The sequence below is a fragment of the Hipposideros armiger genome, unplaced genomic scaffold (assembly GCF_001890085.2).
Source record: "Hipposideros armiger isolate ML-2016 unplaced genomic scaffold, ASM189008v1 scaffold_89, whole genome shotgun sequence".
In the NCBI taxonomy this organism is placed as follows: Eukaryota; Metazoa; Chordata; class Mammalia; order Chiroptera; family Hipposideridae; genus Hipposideros; species Hipposideros armiger.
This window is the reverse complement of record NW_017731439.1, coordinates 2075005-2089313: the sequence shown is the minus strand read 5'-3', so window position 1 is coordinate 2089313 and position 14309 is coordinate 2075005. Positions and strand designations below refer to the sequence as shown.

At 50.7% G+C, this 14309-nt stretch overlaps 1 protein-coding gene across 1 annotated transcript; it reads left to right on the top strand.

Moving 5' to 3' along the window:
* The first annotated feature begins 2649 nt into the window (after positions 1-2649).
* Positions 2650-12699, top strand: LRRN4 (leucine rich repeat neuronal 4). Its single transcript, XM_019644585.1, has 5 exons — positions 2650-2901; positions 3966-4635; positions 5779-5983; positions 8215-8352; positions 9330-12699. Exons 2-5 carry the CDS (start codon positions 3975-3977, stop codon positions 10549-10551), a joined length of 2226 nt encoding a protein of 741 aa, XP_019500130.1. The 5' UTR covers positions 2650-2901; positions 3966-3974; the 3' UTR covers positions 10552-12699.
* Positions 12700-14309: the final 1610 nt, after the last annotated feature.

The following is a 14309-nucleotide window of genomic DNA, read 5'->3' as shown; positions in this document are numbered from 1 at the left end:
GTCCCAGTGGGATCAAGTGACATTAACACACCTGCAGTGTCTTCCCTTCCCTGTCTCACGTCCTTACTCCCTCTCCATGCTTCTTGGGATCACCTTCCAAATAAACTACCTGCACCGGAGTCCTTATCTCAGGGTCAACTTTTGAGGGAACCCACAGTAGGCATGGAAAAGTGAGCTGAAATGAAAAGTAAGGTGGCCAAGGGGGAGAGCACCCAGGCAGAGGGAGCCCCTTGGGTAAAACAATGGTGGGCAGGAGGTGGCATGGCATTTGGCACGGTGTAGCACTTGGAGAACACATATTTCTTGGTCCCAGGCCTTTGTTGTGGGATCTTAGCATCTTTGTTGGGGGGGGGTGAGGTGGGGGCAAACACTTCAGTCATCTTTTCCTGATCTCCCAGAGGTGCTGGAGGAGAAGGGGCTGGAGAAGATGTCCGGGGCCTTCCCGCGAGGTGCCCAGGGGCCTGCCCAGGCATCTGCTTCAGTCCTGCGCCCTAAGGAGCCCAAGGACTCAGCTCTGCTTCCTCTAAAAATGAACTGCTCAACTATGAAAGGAAATTCTCCAGCTTTCCTGACTTCCCGCATGATTTGGGTCTATCTAAATATTTGGGAAATGTTCTCTTGTGTTTATAGGGAATACTACAGTGCCAAATGCTGAGGCTTATTGAAGGCAATACAAAAGCAGTGGTTAAGCCAGACAGACTAACTAGCTGTGTGCTCCAGAGCCTGGTCAGCCTCTGTGAGCCTCAGTTTCCTGATCTGTAACATGGGAATAATAGTCAAAACCTGGTGAGGGTTCAATATGATAATGCATATAGCAATACCGTCTGACTGTAATAAGGGCTCCATTTAAAAAGGGGGTAGTGGTGACAAGCAGAGTACACTCACTGGGGCAAAGCCAACATGCCACCTGGGTGAGACTGGTAAGCAAACTCTGCCATGCAGGGTCTGTCACCAGACTCCTCCGCTCAACAGCCCAATTGGGCAGCCCCCAGGGTGTGTTTGATTGATTTGGGTATGACCAGAGCCAGAGCAACAGAGCAGTCCAGAGGGCCAAACTCGGACATCAGGTCAGCCTGTCCAGGCCAGGCCCTTGCCACCACTGGTGAACTAGCCAACAAGCAGCAGGGACAAGAAGTTGGCTCAGAGGGCCTAGGGCTCTGGGCAAGTGCAGGGCGATGACTTCAGGGAGTTCCACAACCAGGGTCTCTCCAGATGCCTTGCTCCACTGGTGTACAGAGGGGCCCCCAACATCACTCCCTGGGGTGCTCTTGTATAGCCCTCCATGAGGGGCCAACTTCCTCCCGTCTCAGGTCTCTGTTCAAACAGGTTAGTTTCAGTGGATCTGGCTCTCTCTCATCGGGGCAGCCCCGCCTGAACTCCCCAAACCTCTGCTGGCCTCAGGTAGTCCATTGCCTCTAAGGTAGAGCCGGTTGTTTTAACTCCGAGAGGAGCTGATGTTTCAATTGACCTGCTGCTGGGTGCTCTTTGTGCCTAGTGAACCAAGCAGAGAGGTAAGCGCCTCACCTGAGGCTGCCCCTTGGCCCACACTCGGGTCCTCTCACCTTCCCACCTTTCCCTTGACTTCTCCCTCCCACGTGGCCTCCTGTGTTGTCCATGGCACAGCGTTTCTACCTCTGGGGCTCCCTGGGTGGTGACTGCACTGTCCCGGAGCTGGCTTCTCCCACCCCCACCTGGGGCCAATGAAGGAATGCTTTTGAGCAGCAAGGCCGTGGCTGGCACTGAGGCTGAAAGGATCTTTTTGAGGCTTTGGGTGAAGAAGGCCTAAAAGGAGATCCCCAAGGATGTGCAATTATCCAATTAACCCAACATGCCAGTGCCGAGGCTGTCCTGGAGTTCCTCAGGGCTGCTAGATAAGGACTGACAGGAGGAAAGATCGTGCATTTCTGGTCTCCGGGTCTGTGTACACAACACTGGCGATGAATAAATCCTGGCCTGGGGTAAGGGAGAGGGTGTAGATCAAAGGTCCTCAGACAAAATGGCTAGTCTTGGAATTCAGTGGAGAAAGGCTGCGTCTGCTCTAAACAAACATGCTCTAAACAAAGCTCATTTAGCATCACCAAGGCTTCAGGGAGATCTGGGGCTCTTGGTAACCAGGATCGATCACCCGAGCCATGAGGCAGAAAGGTTCTTTCTGCATTTCTGCCCTCTTTATTTATTCCCACCACTTATGAGACAAACATGTACACTGTCACTGAACTGGGTCCCAGAGAAACCAAACCAAACCTTCTTGGGGACCCCGGGATCTAGTTTGAGCCTGCCCCTGCTCCCAGACTTCTCTGAAGAACCCCTCTCCGGCCACTTTTTCCTGGAAATCTCACCAGGCCTTCCTGTGGGCTGGGTTACCTTCCTCCTTTGGGGCACAGGGCTTCCTCCTCATTCCAGCTAACCATTCAGCCTCCAACCATCCTAGGAAACGGGAACCACCTGGCAAGAGGATCAGATTCCTGGGAGGTGACACTGCCGCCTCTGTCTCACTGGGCCCCTTCGCCCTCAGCCCTCACCTTGGCCCGGAAGAGCTGACCCTCTCCATTTCTCAGGTCTGAGAAGGTGGAGTGAGGTGGAGACGGGGGAGGGCTGGGAGGAGGGGCCAGGCCTGCACAGGGGCAGGCCCAGGCCCAGAGTGGGAGGAGGAGGCAGGCAGTGAGCGTGTGGGCTCAAGACCACAATGTGAGGGAAGAAGGGCTGCAGAGACTGGGGCATCTCAGGCCCTCTCAGCGGGTGGGGCTGGAGGGCAGGGGCATCTGGGACACAGACCTCCCTCTGGAGTTCAGAGTTGAGCTGCTGTGTAAGTCACTGGCTCCTGAAATCTATAAGACAAGAGTGAAGACTGAAGACTGAAGGAGCATCCGGAGGGGCCATATTCCAAAACGTCAGCTTCCGGTGAGTGTCACTTACTGCTGTACACATGGATTTCTGGCCTCAGCTTCCAGGATCTTTCTCACTGCCTTGGCCCCCAACTAGCAAGAGGGAGGCCTGGGTGATTGCCCAGAGACCTGGTGGCCAGCAGAGATAACCGGGACAGAAACATGCACCTACAGAATTGGGGGACTATCAAGGAGTGACCTCATGGCCTTGGCCTGGTTGGAAGTAGCTTTGCAGCTCCCAAACCAGCCCACAGATGCCTGATCTACGCCTATTTGACCTCTCAGCTGCCCTGTACATCCTGGGTACTCCAGAAACTTCATACCTAGCAGCCCTCAGCCATCCCTCCTGGGCACAGCTGACTGCAGGACCCCTGGCTTTTGTTAGGACCAGAAAATGCTTGACTCCTGGTTCCCAAACCTCACAACTGTCTTGGGGGCTCCTTCCTTCCCTGAAGAAAACCCCAAGTGCCCTCCCAAGAAAGAGACCCTAGAACTTACTTTAAAATGTGACCTGCAAACCAGGACTCCCCTGCAACTGGGCAGTTCTAGTGGGAAAATTGGGGCAACTGAGTTTTCACTGGGATTAACACAATCCTCCTCAAATCCAATCTTTATGTTCCAGCAGCTCTGCTTCCCTAGCTGAAGTCACTCACTGTCTTGCACACCTGCGGAAAGTCTATAGGGATAAAGGGCATGTTCCCTTCCTTCAGGAAGCTCATGGGATGGGGACAGTGAACGGAGGGGGTTCCTGAGATGTTCAGGCCCAGGCAGGACAGGTCAGGGAGGCCTTCCACAAAAGGTCCCCTGTGGATTAACATCCATAATTAGAAGGAATTAGGGGAACAACATCGCTGGGAGAAGGAAAGGCAGGAGGTGCCATGGTGTATGTCGGGGAGGTGATGGGGTAAAGCAGGCAGGGGCAAAGTCACTGCACACCCAGTAACCCTGGGGAGCATCCCCTGCCCCTCAGGGAACACCCAAGGCTTGTCCTCCTCCTCAGAGCTCGGGGGGAGGGGTAGATTTTTCCCTTCGTTAGGTTTCCGCTGGATTTATAGGTCTGCCACATTGTTCTCTCCCCAGCCACGCGCCATGTGGTGGGCTCTGCGGCTGCTGCTGCTGCTGCTGCTGCTGCCGCCTACGGCTGCGCTGAACCCCAGCCTGGCAAGGACTTCCCAGGAGAGAACCCCTCTTTTCCGGCTTATTCAGCAGGGCCCTTGGGGGAGCGGGGCCAACAACGCCACGAGCTCCCCCTGTGAGGGGCTCTTCGCCGCGGGGGCTACGACACTGACCCTGGCGAACCGCAGCCTGGAGCGCCTTCCGGACTGCCTGCCCCGCGCGCTGCGCATCCTGGACTGCAGCTCCAACCTGCTGCGTGCCTTGAGCGCGCCTGAGCTCGGCCACCTGCCTCAGCTGCAGGTGCTGACGCTGCGCCGCAACCGCATCGCCGCACTGCGCTGGGGCCCCGGCGGGCCCGCGGGGCTACATACGCTGGACCTCAGCTACAATCGGCTGACCGCCCTGCCGCTGTGCGCCGAGCCCGCGCTGGGCAGACTCCGCGCGCTGGACCTCGCGGGGAACCCCCTGCAGGCGCTGCCGCCCGGGGCCTTCGCTTGCTTCCCAGGGCTGCGCCTGCTCAACCTTTCCTGCACCGCGCTGGGCCGCGGCGCCCAGGGGGACATCGCTGACGCCACCTTCGCGCCGCTGGACACGCTTGAGGTCCTGGATCTCAGCGGCACGTTCCTCACGCGGGGTGAGTCCCGGGCGTCCCTAGTTTTCGGAGGAGGGCTGGGCATACGCTCCGGGGGTGGGGCTGTGAACTTTCTCGAGGGGTAGCGACCCTAGTGCCAAGCTCACAGTGCCACTCATAAATAACCCCACTTAGATTTCCTAAGCCAAGCCAGCCCTGTCCAAGTGCCACACGGGGGTTAACTCCTTGAGTTCCAAGAGGTGAGAACAGACAGGTGAATGGTCCAAGGTCTCACAGTTTAAGTGGTGCCTCCAAATCCAAACGCAAGCATTCTGGGTCCAGACCCCAAACCTTTAACCACGTGGTTCTACTAGCACAGCCGGTAAATGCTCCTAGAATGAGGAAGGGGATGCACTGTTTTGGAGCTGTGCTGAATGAACTTAGCACCAAACATGCAGTTCACCTGAAGCGATTGCTGTTCTAAAGATGAATTCATTGGCTTTTCTACTTGATTGGCTAAAATTGTGTCTGTAAATGTTAACTCCTTCAAATAAGATACAGGAGGGAGGTGATAATACCGGTTCTCTTGTACTTGGTGTGTTCTGACTCTGGTTCACAAGGTTGGTTCTATTGTTTTTGAAAACAAAACACTTCATGTGTCTATAATCACCCGTTCCATCATAGACCAAGAAAGAAAAGTGACAACTGGAAACAGAGGGGAAGGGACACATTCTCCGTGTATTAGGAGAGTCACAAAATTAGGTTTCTGGGCCTCATATAGTCTTTCATCCTCTCCTCCTTCAAAAATTTTCCCACTCATGGCAGCCATTAGAGTGAAGTTTAGGGTATTTCTGTGTGAAGTTTTGGGTATATCTGTGTGGAGAGGGTGGGCCAGCAGCAGACTTGGAGACAGTGCCCTGGGTTCAAGTCCTGGCTCTGTCCTTTCTCAGCTGTGCGACCTTGGGTCAACCATTCTCCTTTCTGGCCTCAGCTGCCTCGGGCTAAAAGGAAGCACTGGTCATCTCTGAGGGCTCATCTGGCTGAAATGACTCATGCATCTGAGATTCCCAAAGCTGCCAGCTGTGCCCACGCTCTGCAACGACCTTCACAACTCACCTTGTCACTCTTGGTGTTCCCTTAATATTATGCCAGCCTCTTGGGTTTGTGCCTTCCTGGGTAGTGGGCAGTTGTCCTTGTGTGTTTCAGTTCAGTTAGAGTGGATCAGAGACCTGCCGAAGCTCACATCCCTCTATCTGAGGAAGATGCCGAGGCTGAGGAGCCTGGACGGGGACATTTTCAAGATGACTACTGAACTGCAGCATCTGGATTGCCAAGATTCCCCAGCACTTACCTCTGTCCAGACACACATCTTTCAAGATACTCCTCACCTACAGCTCCTTCTGTTCCAGAAGTAAGTGTTTCTGAGTCACATGACCGTATTTTGCACATTACACTATGTTGACTAGGGATAACTATGTTATAGAATACACCAGACCTTCATTTTCCTCCCATGGCTCCTTCAAGCCCTCTCTGGGCTTTTGTTCTTCCTCACCCTTTGGGTGATGTCTTGGGCAGGTCCCAGATAGTCCATCCAGGCTACAAACCAGGCAGCTCAGTCCCCTCCAAAGTCTCATGAATGTAAGGTTTCCTTTAAGTTCAGGATGAGAAACCTGCAGTGGGACGAAGGGATGAGGGCATCAGGCTCTTCACCATTTCTCCATCCACCTGCTTCTCCATGTGGGAAGTCAGCCCCTTCCAGGGTTTGAGCAGGTCTAGGGAAGAAAGGTGAGAGGGTAGGAAGGTCTTGCTTACAGTCAGGATGTAGGGTTGGTGCCCTCTGGCTCAGTGATATTTAAAGTGTCACTGTATCCACCATCCTTCCCTGACCTCTAACAAGAAGGGCAGCATCTTTTTGAAGATGATCCCAAGCTACCTCCTTTCCTGGGGACCCACATCTGGGTCCTGGGAAGCAGGCACCTGTGCTCCACCACTACTCTCAAAGGAGCCACTTCTCTATTTTTTCTGCTGGCTCCAGCCCCAGCCAGAGTTCTTCGCTTCGGGCCTTGTCATGAAGGAAAGGGAGATAGAACATGCAGAGCACTTAGCTCTGTTCCTGGCACATGGTGGGGAAGATGGTGGTTGTGGTGAAGGTGATGGTAATGATGGCAGTGATGGTGGTGGTGGTGATGGTGATGATGTTGGTAACATGATGAATTGGTGATAGTGATGGTGGTGATGATGATGTTGATGAGAGTGATATCATCTCTGGCTTAGACTCCTCTTTTGAGCGTTAGACTGATGCAACATTGTGTGTAAGGCATCAGATGTGGAGCCAAACTGCCTCAGCTCAAATCCTGAGTCCACCACTTAATAGCTGTGTGAGTTGGGACAAGTTATTTAACACCTTTATGACTCGGTTTCCTCTTCTGTGAAATGGAGACAATGACCAAACTCTCCCCACTGAATTGTTGGGAGAGGAAATGTTTTGATGTGTGCCTTCAAAATACCCGGCATAGAACAAGAGGTTCGTATTATTCTTATTACTGGGCATTTGCATTGGATGTCTCATAGGTTTGTCAGTATCTGGCAGGCAGTTAGAGATAGGAGCCTCATGCTTATCACAAGGCCTGAGAATCCTCAGCACACGGATGGCGGAGGAAGCATCAGGTGATCATGCTGATGGTGACAGTGGTGGAGGTATTAGGAACAATGGGGATGTTGATGGTGATGATGGTTTTGGTGATGATGGTGGTGGTGAGATGACAGCATGGCCCCTGCTTCCAGGGGCCTCACAGTTCAGTGTAGGCAGCAGTCATCTGCCACTTGTCATAATACATTGTGATCAGTGACAGAGGCACACACCATGTACTGTGTTATAAGAAAGACTGAAGAAGAACATAATTGATCCATATCTTTAAAGGTGAGTCCACATTCACCAGGTGAATGCCAGAGGAGAAAGGCAACCCAGACCCAACATAAGCAAGCATCCCGGTTCAGAAGTGGTAACCACATCCTCTTCTCCCTGCCTTTCTCAATTCACTGCAATCTGTCTACCCGCCTCAGCTCCATGATGGAATGGAACCAGTGGCATTTCAGCTGCTAAGTCCAGTGGACGCTTCTCTGTCCATTGAGCCTCTTGCTGATTCTTTCCTCCCTATTGACGATCTCCAACTTCTTAGCCTCAGGTCAGTGGCCCATGTGGGGAACGAACTGGCAACCCTGATGTTATGAGCATTGTGCTCTAATCACTGAGCTAACTGGCCACCCCAGTAGCACAGGCCTTTTGATAAGCTCCAGGCTCATGTATCTAACTGGATGCTGAAAGACCTATGAGACATCCAGTGCAAACGCCCAGTAATAAGAATAAGAATAATACGAACCTCTTGTTCTTTGCCAGACATTTTTCTAGGCATATATCAAAGCATTTCCTCTCCCAACAATCCTTTGTGGGAGGATGTGGTCATTATCCCCATTTCACAGATGAGGAAATTGAGCACAGAGGCATTAAATAACCTGCCCCAATTCACACAGCTAGTAAGTGGTGAACTCAGGACTTGAGCCCTGAGGCAATTTGGTGCCACACCTGATAACCTTAAACCTGATTGTAAGAGCTTGATACAACTGGTTTTCTGTGTATTTCAGCTGCAACTTGAGTTCCTTCCCTCCTTGGACCCTGCATTCCTCCCAGGTCCTATCCATCAACCTCTTTGGCAACCCCCTCACTTGCAGCTGTGAGTTGTCCTGGCTCCTCATGGATGCAGAGAAGACTATCCTAAGCAGGTAACACATTTACAAAGCAGGTGACTGAAGCGGGGAGGGTCAGCCCCCTGGAGCTGAAGTTCTTGCGGCTCATGTCTTGCTCAGGCAACCATGCTGGGCAGGTCAGCAGTGCTGGTCACAGTCAAGGACTCAGGTGATGGAGGCTTTGCCTCCCTTCCAGTCAGCCAGAGGGGCTGACAGCATGGAGGAGTAGACATGGGAAGGCCCGGTGGTGATGCTGATCACTACTGGGGTGCTTTTCTCATCTCCCACCCAAGCCTGGATATCAAGCGGGGCTCAGTCTGCCCCCTCTCCCCTTCATGTGAACTCCAAAGGCAAGCAAGCACCCAGGCCCTTTGCAGTGAAGGGTCTCGCTTTGTCTTAATGAAGAGGTTGAGAGTGCAGTCTCTTCGTATCACTTACTACTGTTCATTTTGGCTGCATTACTTAAACCCTCTGGGCCTCTACCTCCTCATCTGTAAAACGGGGATGATCGTGCCTCATAAGGCACGATTACCTCATAAGGTAGTGCAAATTAAATTAGCTGATACCGTAAGGTGCTAACAATAGTCCCTAGCACGTGGCAATCACTCAGAAAATGGTAGCTAGTGTGAGTATTGTGACTAGCACTCGTGGCCAGGAAGCAGACAGGTGAGAACAAAACGGCAGGCTACACTTAGAGAATCTGGACTGCCCTTCATGGTGCTGACCCCGGGTTTAGCCTCTGCCATTTGCTAGCTGTGCTGTCTCGGGCAGTTGGCTCCTCGGTCTGCACTCCTGTTTCCTCTTCTACTCAATGGGAGTGATGACAGGCCCCTCCTCCACTGGTTGCCCTGAAGGTCAGTGAGGTGATGCGTGTCTATAGTGTGTCCCATGTGGTACCTGGCAGATGTGTTGAGAAGCTTTTGGCAGAGGAGTGTCTGCACTGAGGACTCAAAGCTCAACACAGGAGCAACCCAGATGCCAAACACCTTCTAACTGGCTGGCCTCCTCTCTAGGGCGGCAGACACTGTGTGTGCACCAGCTGCAGGACCCCACGGCGCCTTCTCAGCCCCTCTCCGGCTCTCCCAGCTGCCCAGTGTGTGCCATTCGGGCCAAAGCACCACCTTCCTTGATTCCAACTCATCTTCCTCTGTCCGCTCCACCCACGCGCCATCCACACAGGGTTCCTCCACTCCGCGGAGCACAGACCCCTCTACTCAAGCTGTGGGAGCCCAACAGAGTGTCGTCACCAAGGCCCTCTTCCACCCTGTGGGTCCCCCCACGGGAACTGCATCGCCGCACAGCCCTGCCCAGGAGGGAGCCGCTGCCTCCTCTACAGCGGGTTCCAGCAACTCCAGTAATCTGCCCAGAGCTGCAAGCACAGCCGGAACAAAGCCCAGAGAACATGCTGCCAGGCTCGCCCCTGACCCTAATAGCTCAACTGCCTTCACCCCATGGGCCAGCAAACAGCTTGGTCTGTTCCCTGCCTCCCAGAACCTAGTGAGCACTCCCCAGCTCAACTCGAGGACACAGGCCACCCCGCAGGCTCCCCACCCAAGTCCTTCCGAGGATGAAATTCCAATCCTGCTGTTGGACGACTCCAGTGAGGAGGAGGGGGAGAAGGAGGAGGTGGGCGCGCCTCCCCAGGATGGCCCCTGTGATTACCACCCCTGTAAGCACCTCCAGACCCCGTGCGCAGAGCTGCAGAAGCGCTTGCGGTGCCGGTGCCCAGGCCTCAGTAGGGAAGACACCATCCCAGACCCTCCCAAACTGCAGGGGGTGTCTGAGACCACCGACACATCCGCACTTGTCCGCTGGTGCGCCCCCAACTCGGTGGTGCGCAGCTACCAGATCCACTACTCTGCGGAGGGTCAGCCGGGAAACCAGTCGGTTGTGGGGGACATCTATGCCACCGCCCGGCAGCACCCCCTGTATGGGCTCTCGCCAGGCACCACTTACCACGTGTGCGTCCTGGCGGCCAACAGCGCAGGCCTGAGCCAGCCTCGGGCCTCGGGCCTGCGGGGGCCGTGCGCTGTCTTCACCACCAAGCCCAGCTTCGTGCTCATCTTCGCGGGTCTGTGCGCCGCCAGCGGCCTGCTGCTCGTCAGCACCCTGCTGCTGTCTGCGTGTCTCTGCAGGCGGGGCCGGACTCCACGCCCGCAGCGCTACAACACGCACCTGGTGGCCTACAAAAATCCAGCCTTTGACTACCCGCTGAAGCTCCAGACCTTCAACTAGTCCAGCGTCCCCTCCTCCCATGGAACTCGAGCTGAGGAACTAACTGATTGCCTGTGCACAGAAAAGATACAGAGGGCCCAACAACGGCGCATCAGCTCTGACCGTCTGTAATTCCTGGGAAGCCGGCACTCCTCAGCACACAAAGACCTTGCCAAGCTGAGTTTCTCAGTCTAAAGAACTTCCCTTCCTTCTACTTCACTGTGTATTTCCTGAAACGTGGTGGTCCACACCAGACCACTCCCATTGGGACTGGGCATTCTTGTGTGTTGTTTCATTTGGTTTTGTTTTTGTTTTAGCCATCAAGCCCCCTCAGTGTCCAGTAGAATAAAATTGTGTGTGGAAGTAGGAAGAGATAAAACTCCATAATGCTGCCTCATGCTATGTTGGAAGCGACATCTTGAAGTCATTTTAGGGAAGTTCCCTCTTGGTCAAGCTCTGGCAAGGCACGTTATTCAAGGAATCAACTCCAGTGGATTCTTTTTTGTTTTTTTCCTTGTTGTCAGTGGGACGCTGTTTAATCACAGTATAGTCTTTTATTCTTACAAAGGTTATAAAGATGAAGTTTATTAATTCAATCAGATGCCCTTTGAAACTCTTTATCAGGCACATAAGGTTCTTCAGTAGCTGCTCATCCAGGGGATTCATAACCTGAGAACAAAGGGCTGAGGCAGAAGAGCACTGGTTCCGTTTCCCCGAGGACTTCTGGGTTTCTTAGTTGCATTCTAGGATATGGTAAAAAACAAAAAACAAAACAGTGCTTCTAGCTTTAAAGTTAAAACTGCAGTCTTCTGGGAACATTTATGAAATACAGGAAAAGGCTGTTCTTTTAAAAGTCAGTTTTTATTGCATTTCACCTAAGTGGAAGCACAATGAGCTCATTTTTAGGAACTTTTTTTAAGAGAGAAGAAATGAGCAAAAGAGAACCACAAGGCTCTGGCTAGAGGCCAAAACGTTTCTTTGGTCCCGACTGCATTAAATGTCTTTGTGATTTGTATCTGAGTGTGGGATATGCCTTTTTCACTTTTATACAAACTTAGGGGGAAAAGTGATTTTGTAAAATTATAATGGGGGTCATATTTCTAGATTTTCACCAAATGGTCTATTTACTCCTCTGTATTTCCCATCCCTCCTTGCAGAGCCACGTGACTGTGTTGACCAATGAAATTGAAGAATGATGCATGTTATTTCCAGGTTGAAGCAGTACAATTCTCTTTTCCTATCTTGGGGCAACTGAAGAGGCTACATAGTCTAAGAAATGCAGCCACAGGTGATGGCACTTGTCTGTCTGAGCGCTTAAAAAACTATAGGAAGTACAGACCTCCCCTACAATCCTACACAATCACTGCATTAGCACGCAGTGTAAGCAAAAATAACAGGAATTCTGGGAGTTGATTTTTTAGTGCAATTAACAATGCCTATGCTAGTAAATACAATGTCAGAGTTTAAGACAATGCCTTTATGAGGCATGTTGTTTTAAGACTAATATTTTCTTTTATCATGGCACTGCATTATCATTTCTCATTCAGAAAATAGTTCTTCTGTAGAAAGAACATCATTCTGAAGGTAATAATCTGAAACAATAAATCAAGCTCCAAAGAGAATTTTACTGATTTAATGATTTCATTTTAGATAGTGCCTGAGATTTGAATTTTCTACATTCACATTTGTTTCCTATGCTACCATAATAAATAACCATAAACTGGGTGCCTTAAAACAACAGAAATTTATCCTCTTATTGTTCAGGCCAGAAATCCAGGATCAAGTTTATCAGCAAGGTTGGCTCGCCCTGGAGACTCTAAGGGAGAATTGGTCCAGCCCGTTCTCCCAGCTTCTGATGTTCCTTGTCTTCCAGATGTATCACTCTCTTTTATGGTCTCGTGAGATTCTCTATGTCTGTGTCCAAATTTCCCTCTTTTCTATTATTTTCCCCCAGCTTTGAGATGCATGGCGTATAACAGTAAGTATGAAGTACAATGTGATGATTTGATACATGTATATATTGGGAAATGATTACAATAAGATTAGTGAACACATGCATCACTTCAGTTACCTTTATGCGTGTGTGTGATGGGAACTTCTAAGATCTACTCTTAGCAACTTTCAAGTATACAATACAGCATTGTTAACTATAGTCACCGTGCTGTCTTCTGGGGATCATTAGATCCTCAGAACTTACTTATCTTATAAGTGGAAGTTTGTACCCTTTGACCACCTTCACCCATTCCCCTCCAACCCCACGCCTCTAGGAACCACCAACCTACTGTTTCTATAAATTGTTTTTCTTTAATTCCACGTACAAGATCATAGAAAATTTGTCTTATTTTACTTAGCATAATGCCATCAAGTTCCATGTTGTTGGTAAAGGCAAGGTTTCCTCTTTATAGTTGAATAATATTCCACTGTATATACATATACCACATTTTCATTATCCATTCATCCATTGACAGACACTTAGGTTGTTTCCAGGCCTTGCCTATTGTAAATAATGCTGCCAGGATCATTGGGGTACAGATGCCTCGAGATAGTGATTTCATTTCCTTCAGATAAATATCCAGAAGTCAGATTTCCCTTATCAGGGCCCTAGGCATTTGGGTTAAGGGCCACGAAATTCAGCATGATCTCATCTAACCTAACTTAAGTACATCTGCAAAGACCCTACTTCCAAATGAGGTCACATTCACAGGTACCAGGGGTTAGAACTTGAACATATCTTTTTTGGGAGACACAATTAAACCCCTAACAGCATTTATTTCTATCATAATTAAAAAAAAAATCGGGCCGGCCGAGTGGCGCGTTGGTTAAGAGCTCTGGCTTGGGACGCCAGAGAGCCCCGGTTCAGATCCCTCATATGAGGGCCAGTGACACTGCCCTCTACAGCTAAGATGCTGAACAACAGCTCTACCTGGAGCTGGGCTGCCTTGAGTCGCCAGGGACAGCGTAGGCTGCAGCCCCTGCTGCAGTGAGTTGCCATAGGCTACTGTGTGTAGCCAAAAGTCAGCATGAGCAGCCAGCAGCTGCTGGCGACTGATCTGCCTCAACTGGGAAGAGCACAATGATGGTGCCAACTTGGGCCAGTGAAGCGACAACCTCCACAACTAGACTGAAGAACAGAAGGACAGCAACTTTTCTGTTCCCCTTCCCCCAATTCCCCAATAAAAAAAATCTTAAAGAAAAAAGAAAACTTGCACAAAACCCAAAAATGTGATAATTAGCAGTCTTCAGACGTAATTATCCCAATGCCTTTTTAAGCTTACTATCAAGGTTGAGTCTGTTATGTGGAGGCACCAAACTGAATTTCTGCCATGCTTTGAGTCTGTATGCATGAATATGCACTCAAACATGCCTAATACAATTCCAATGTTTTGTAAACTCAAAATTTGTTTTATAACAAGTCAGTGTCCCCCAAAATCTGAGACTTAGACCATTTTTTTAAGGGTTCAGGTGGCCAAAGTATATTAACCAGAGCCAGATTAAGACCTTATTTCTAAAGAGACTGAGTCCAACTTATAAGTCACTCCAAACAGCATCAACACTAAACTATAAATAAGCATAATGAAGCACAAAATCCTAATCTTTCCCGTAACTACTTTATTTCAAGTTGTTTTTTGAACACCATTTTTGTGTGCTCACTTTGCTAGTGCTGAGATGTGCTCAGTGTGCCTCTTGTGTGGTCTAGACTTTTACCTTCAGCCTCACTGCCTCCCAGGTGACTGACTATACAGGTTTCAGAAGGAAAGAACCAGCCACAAGCCACCCTT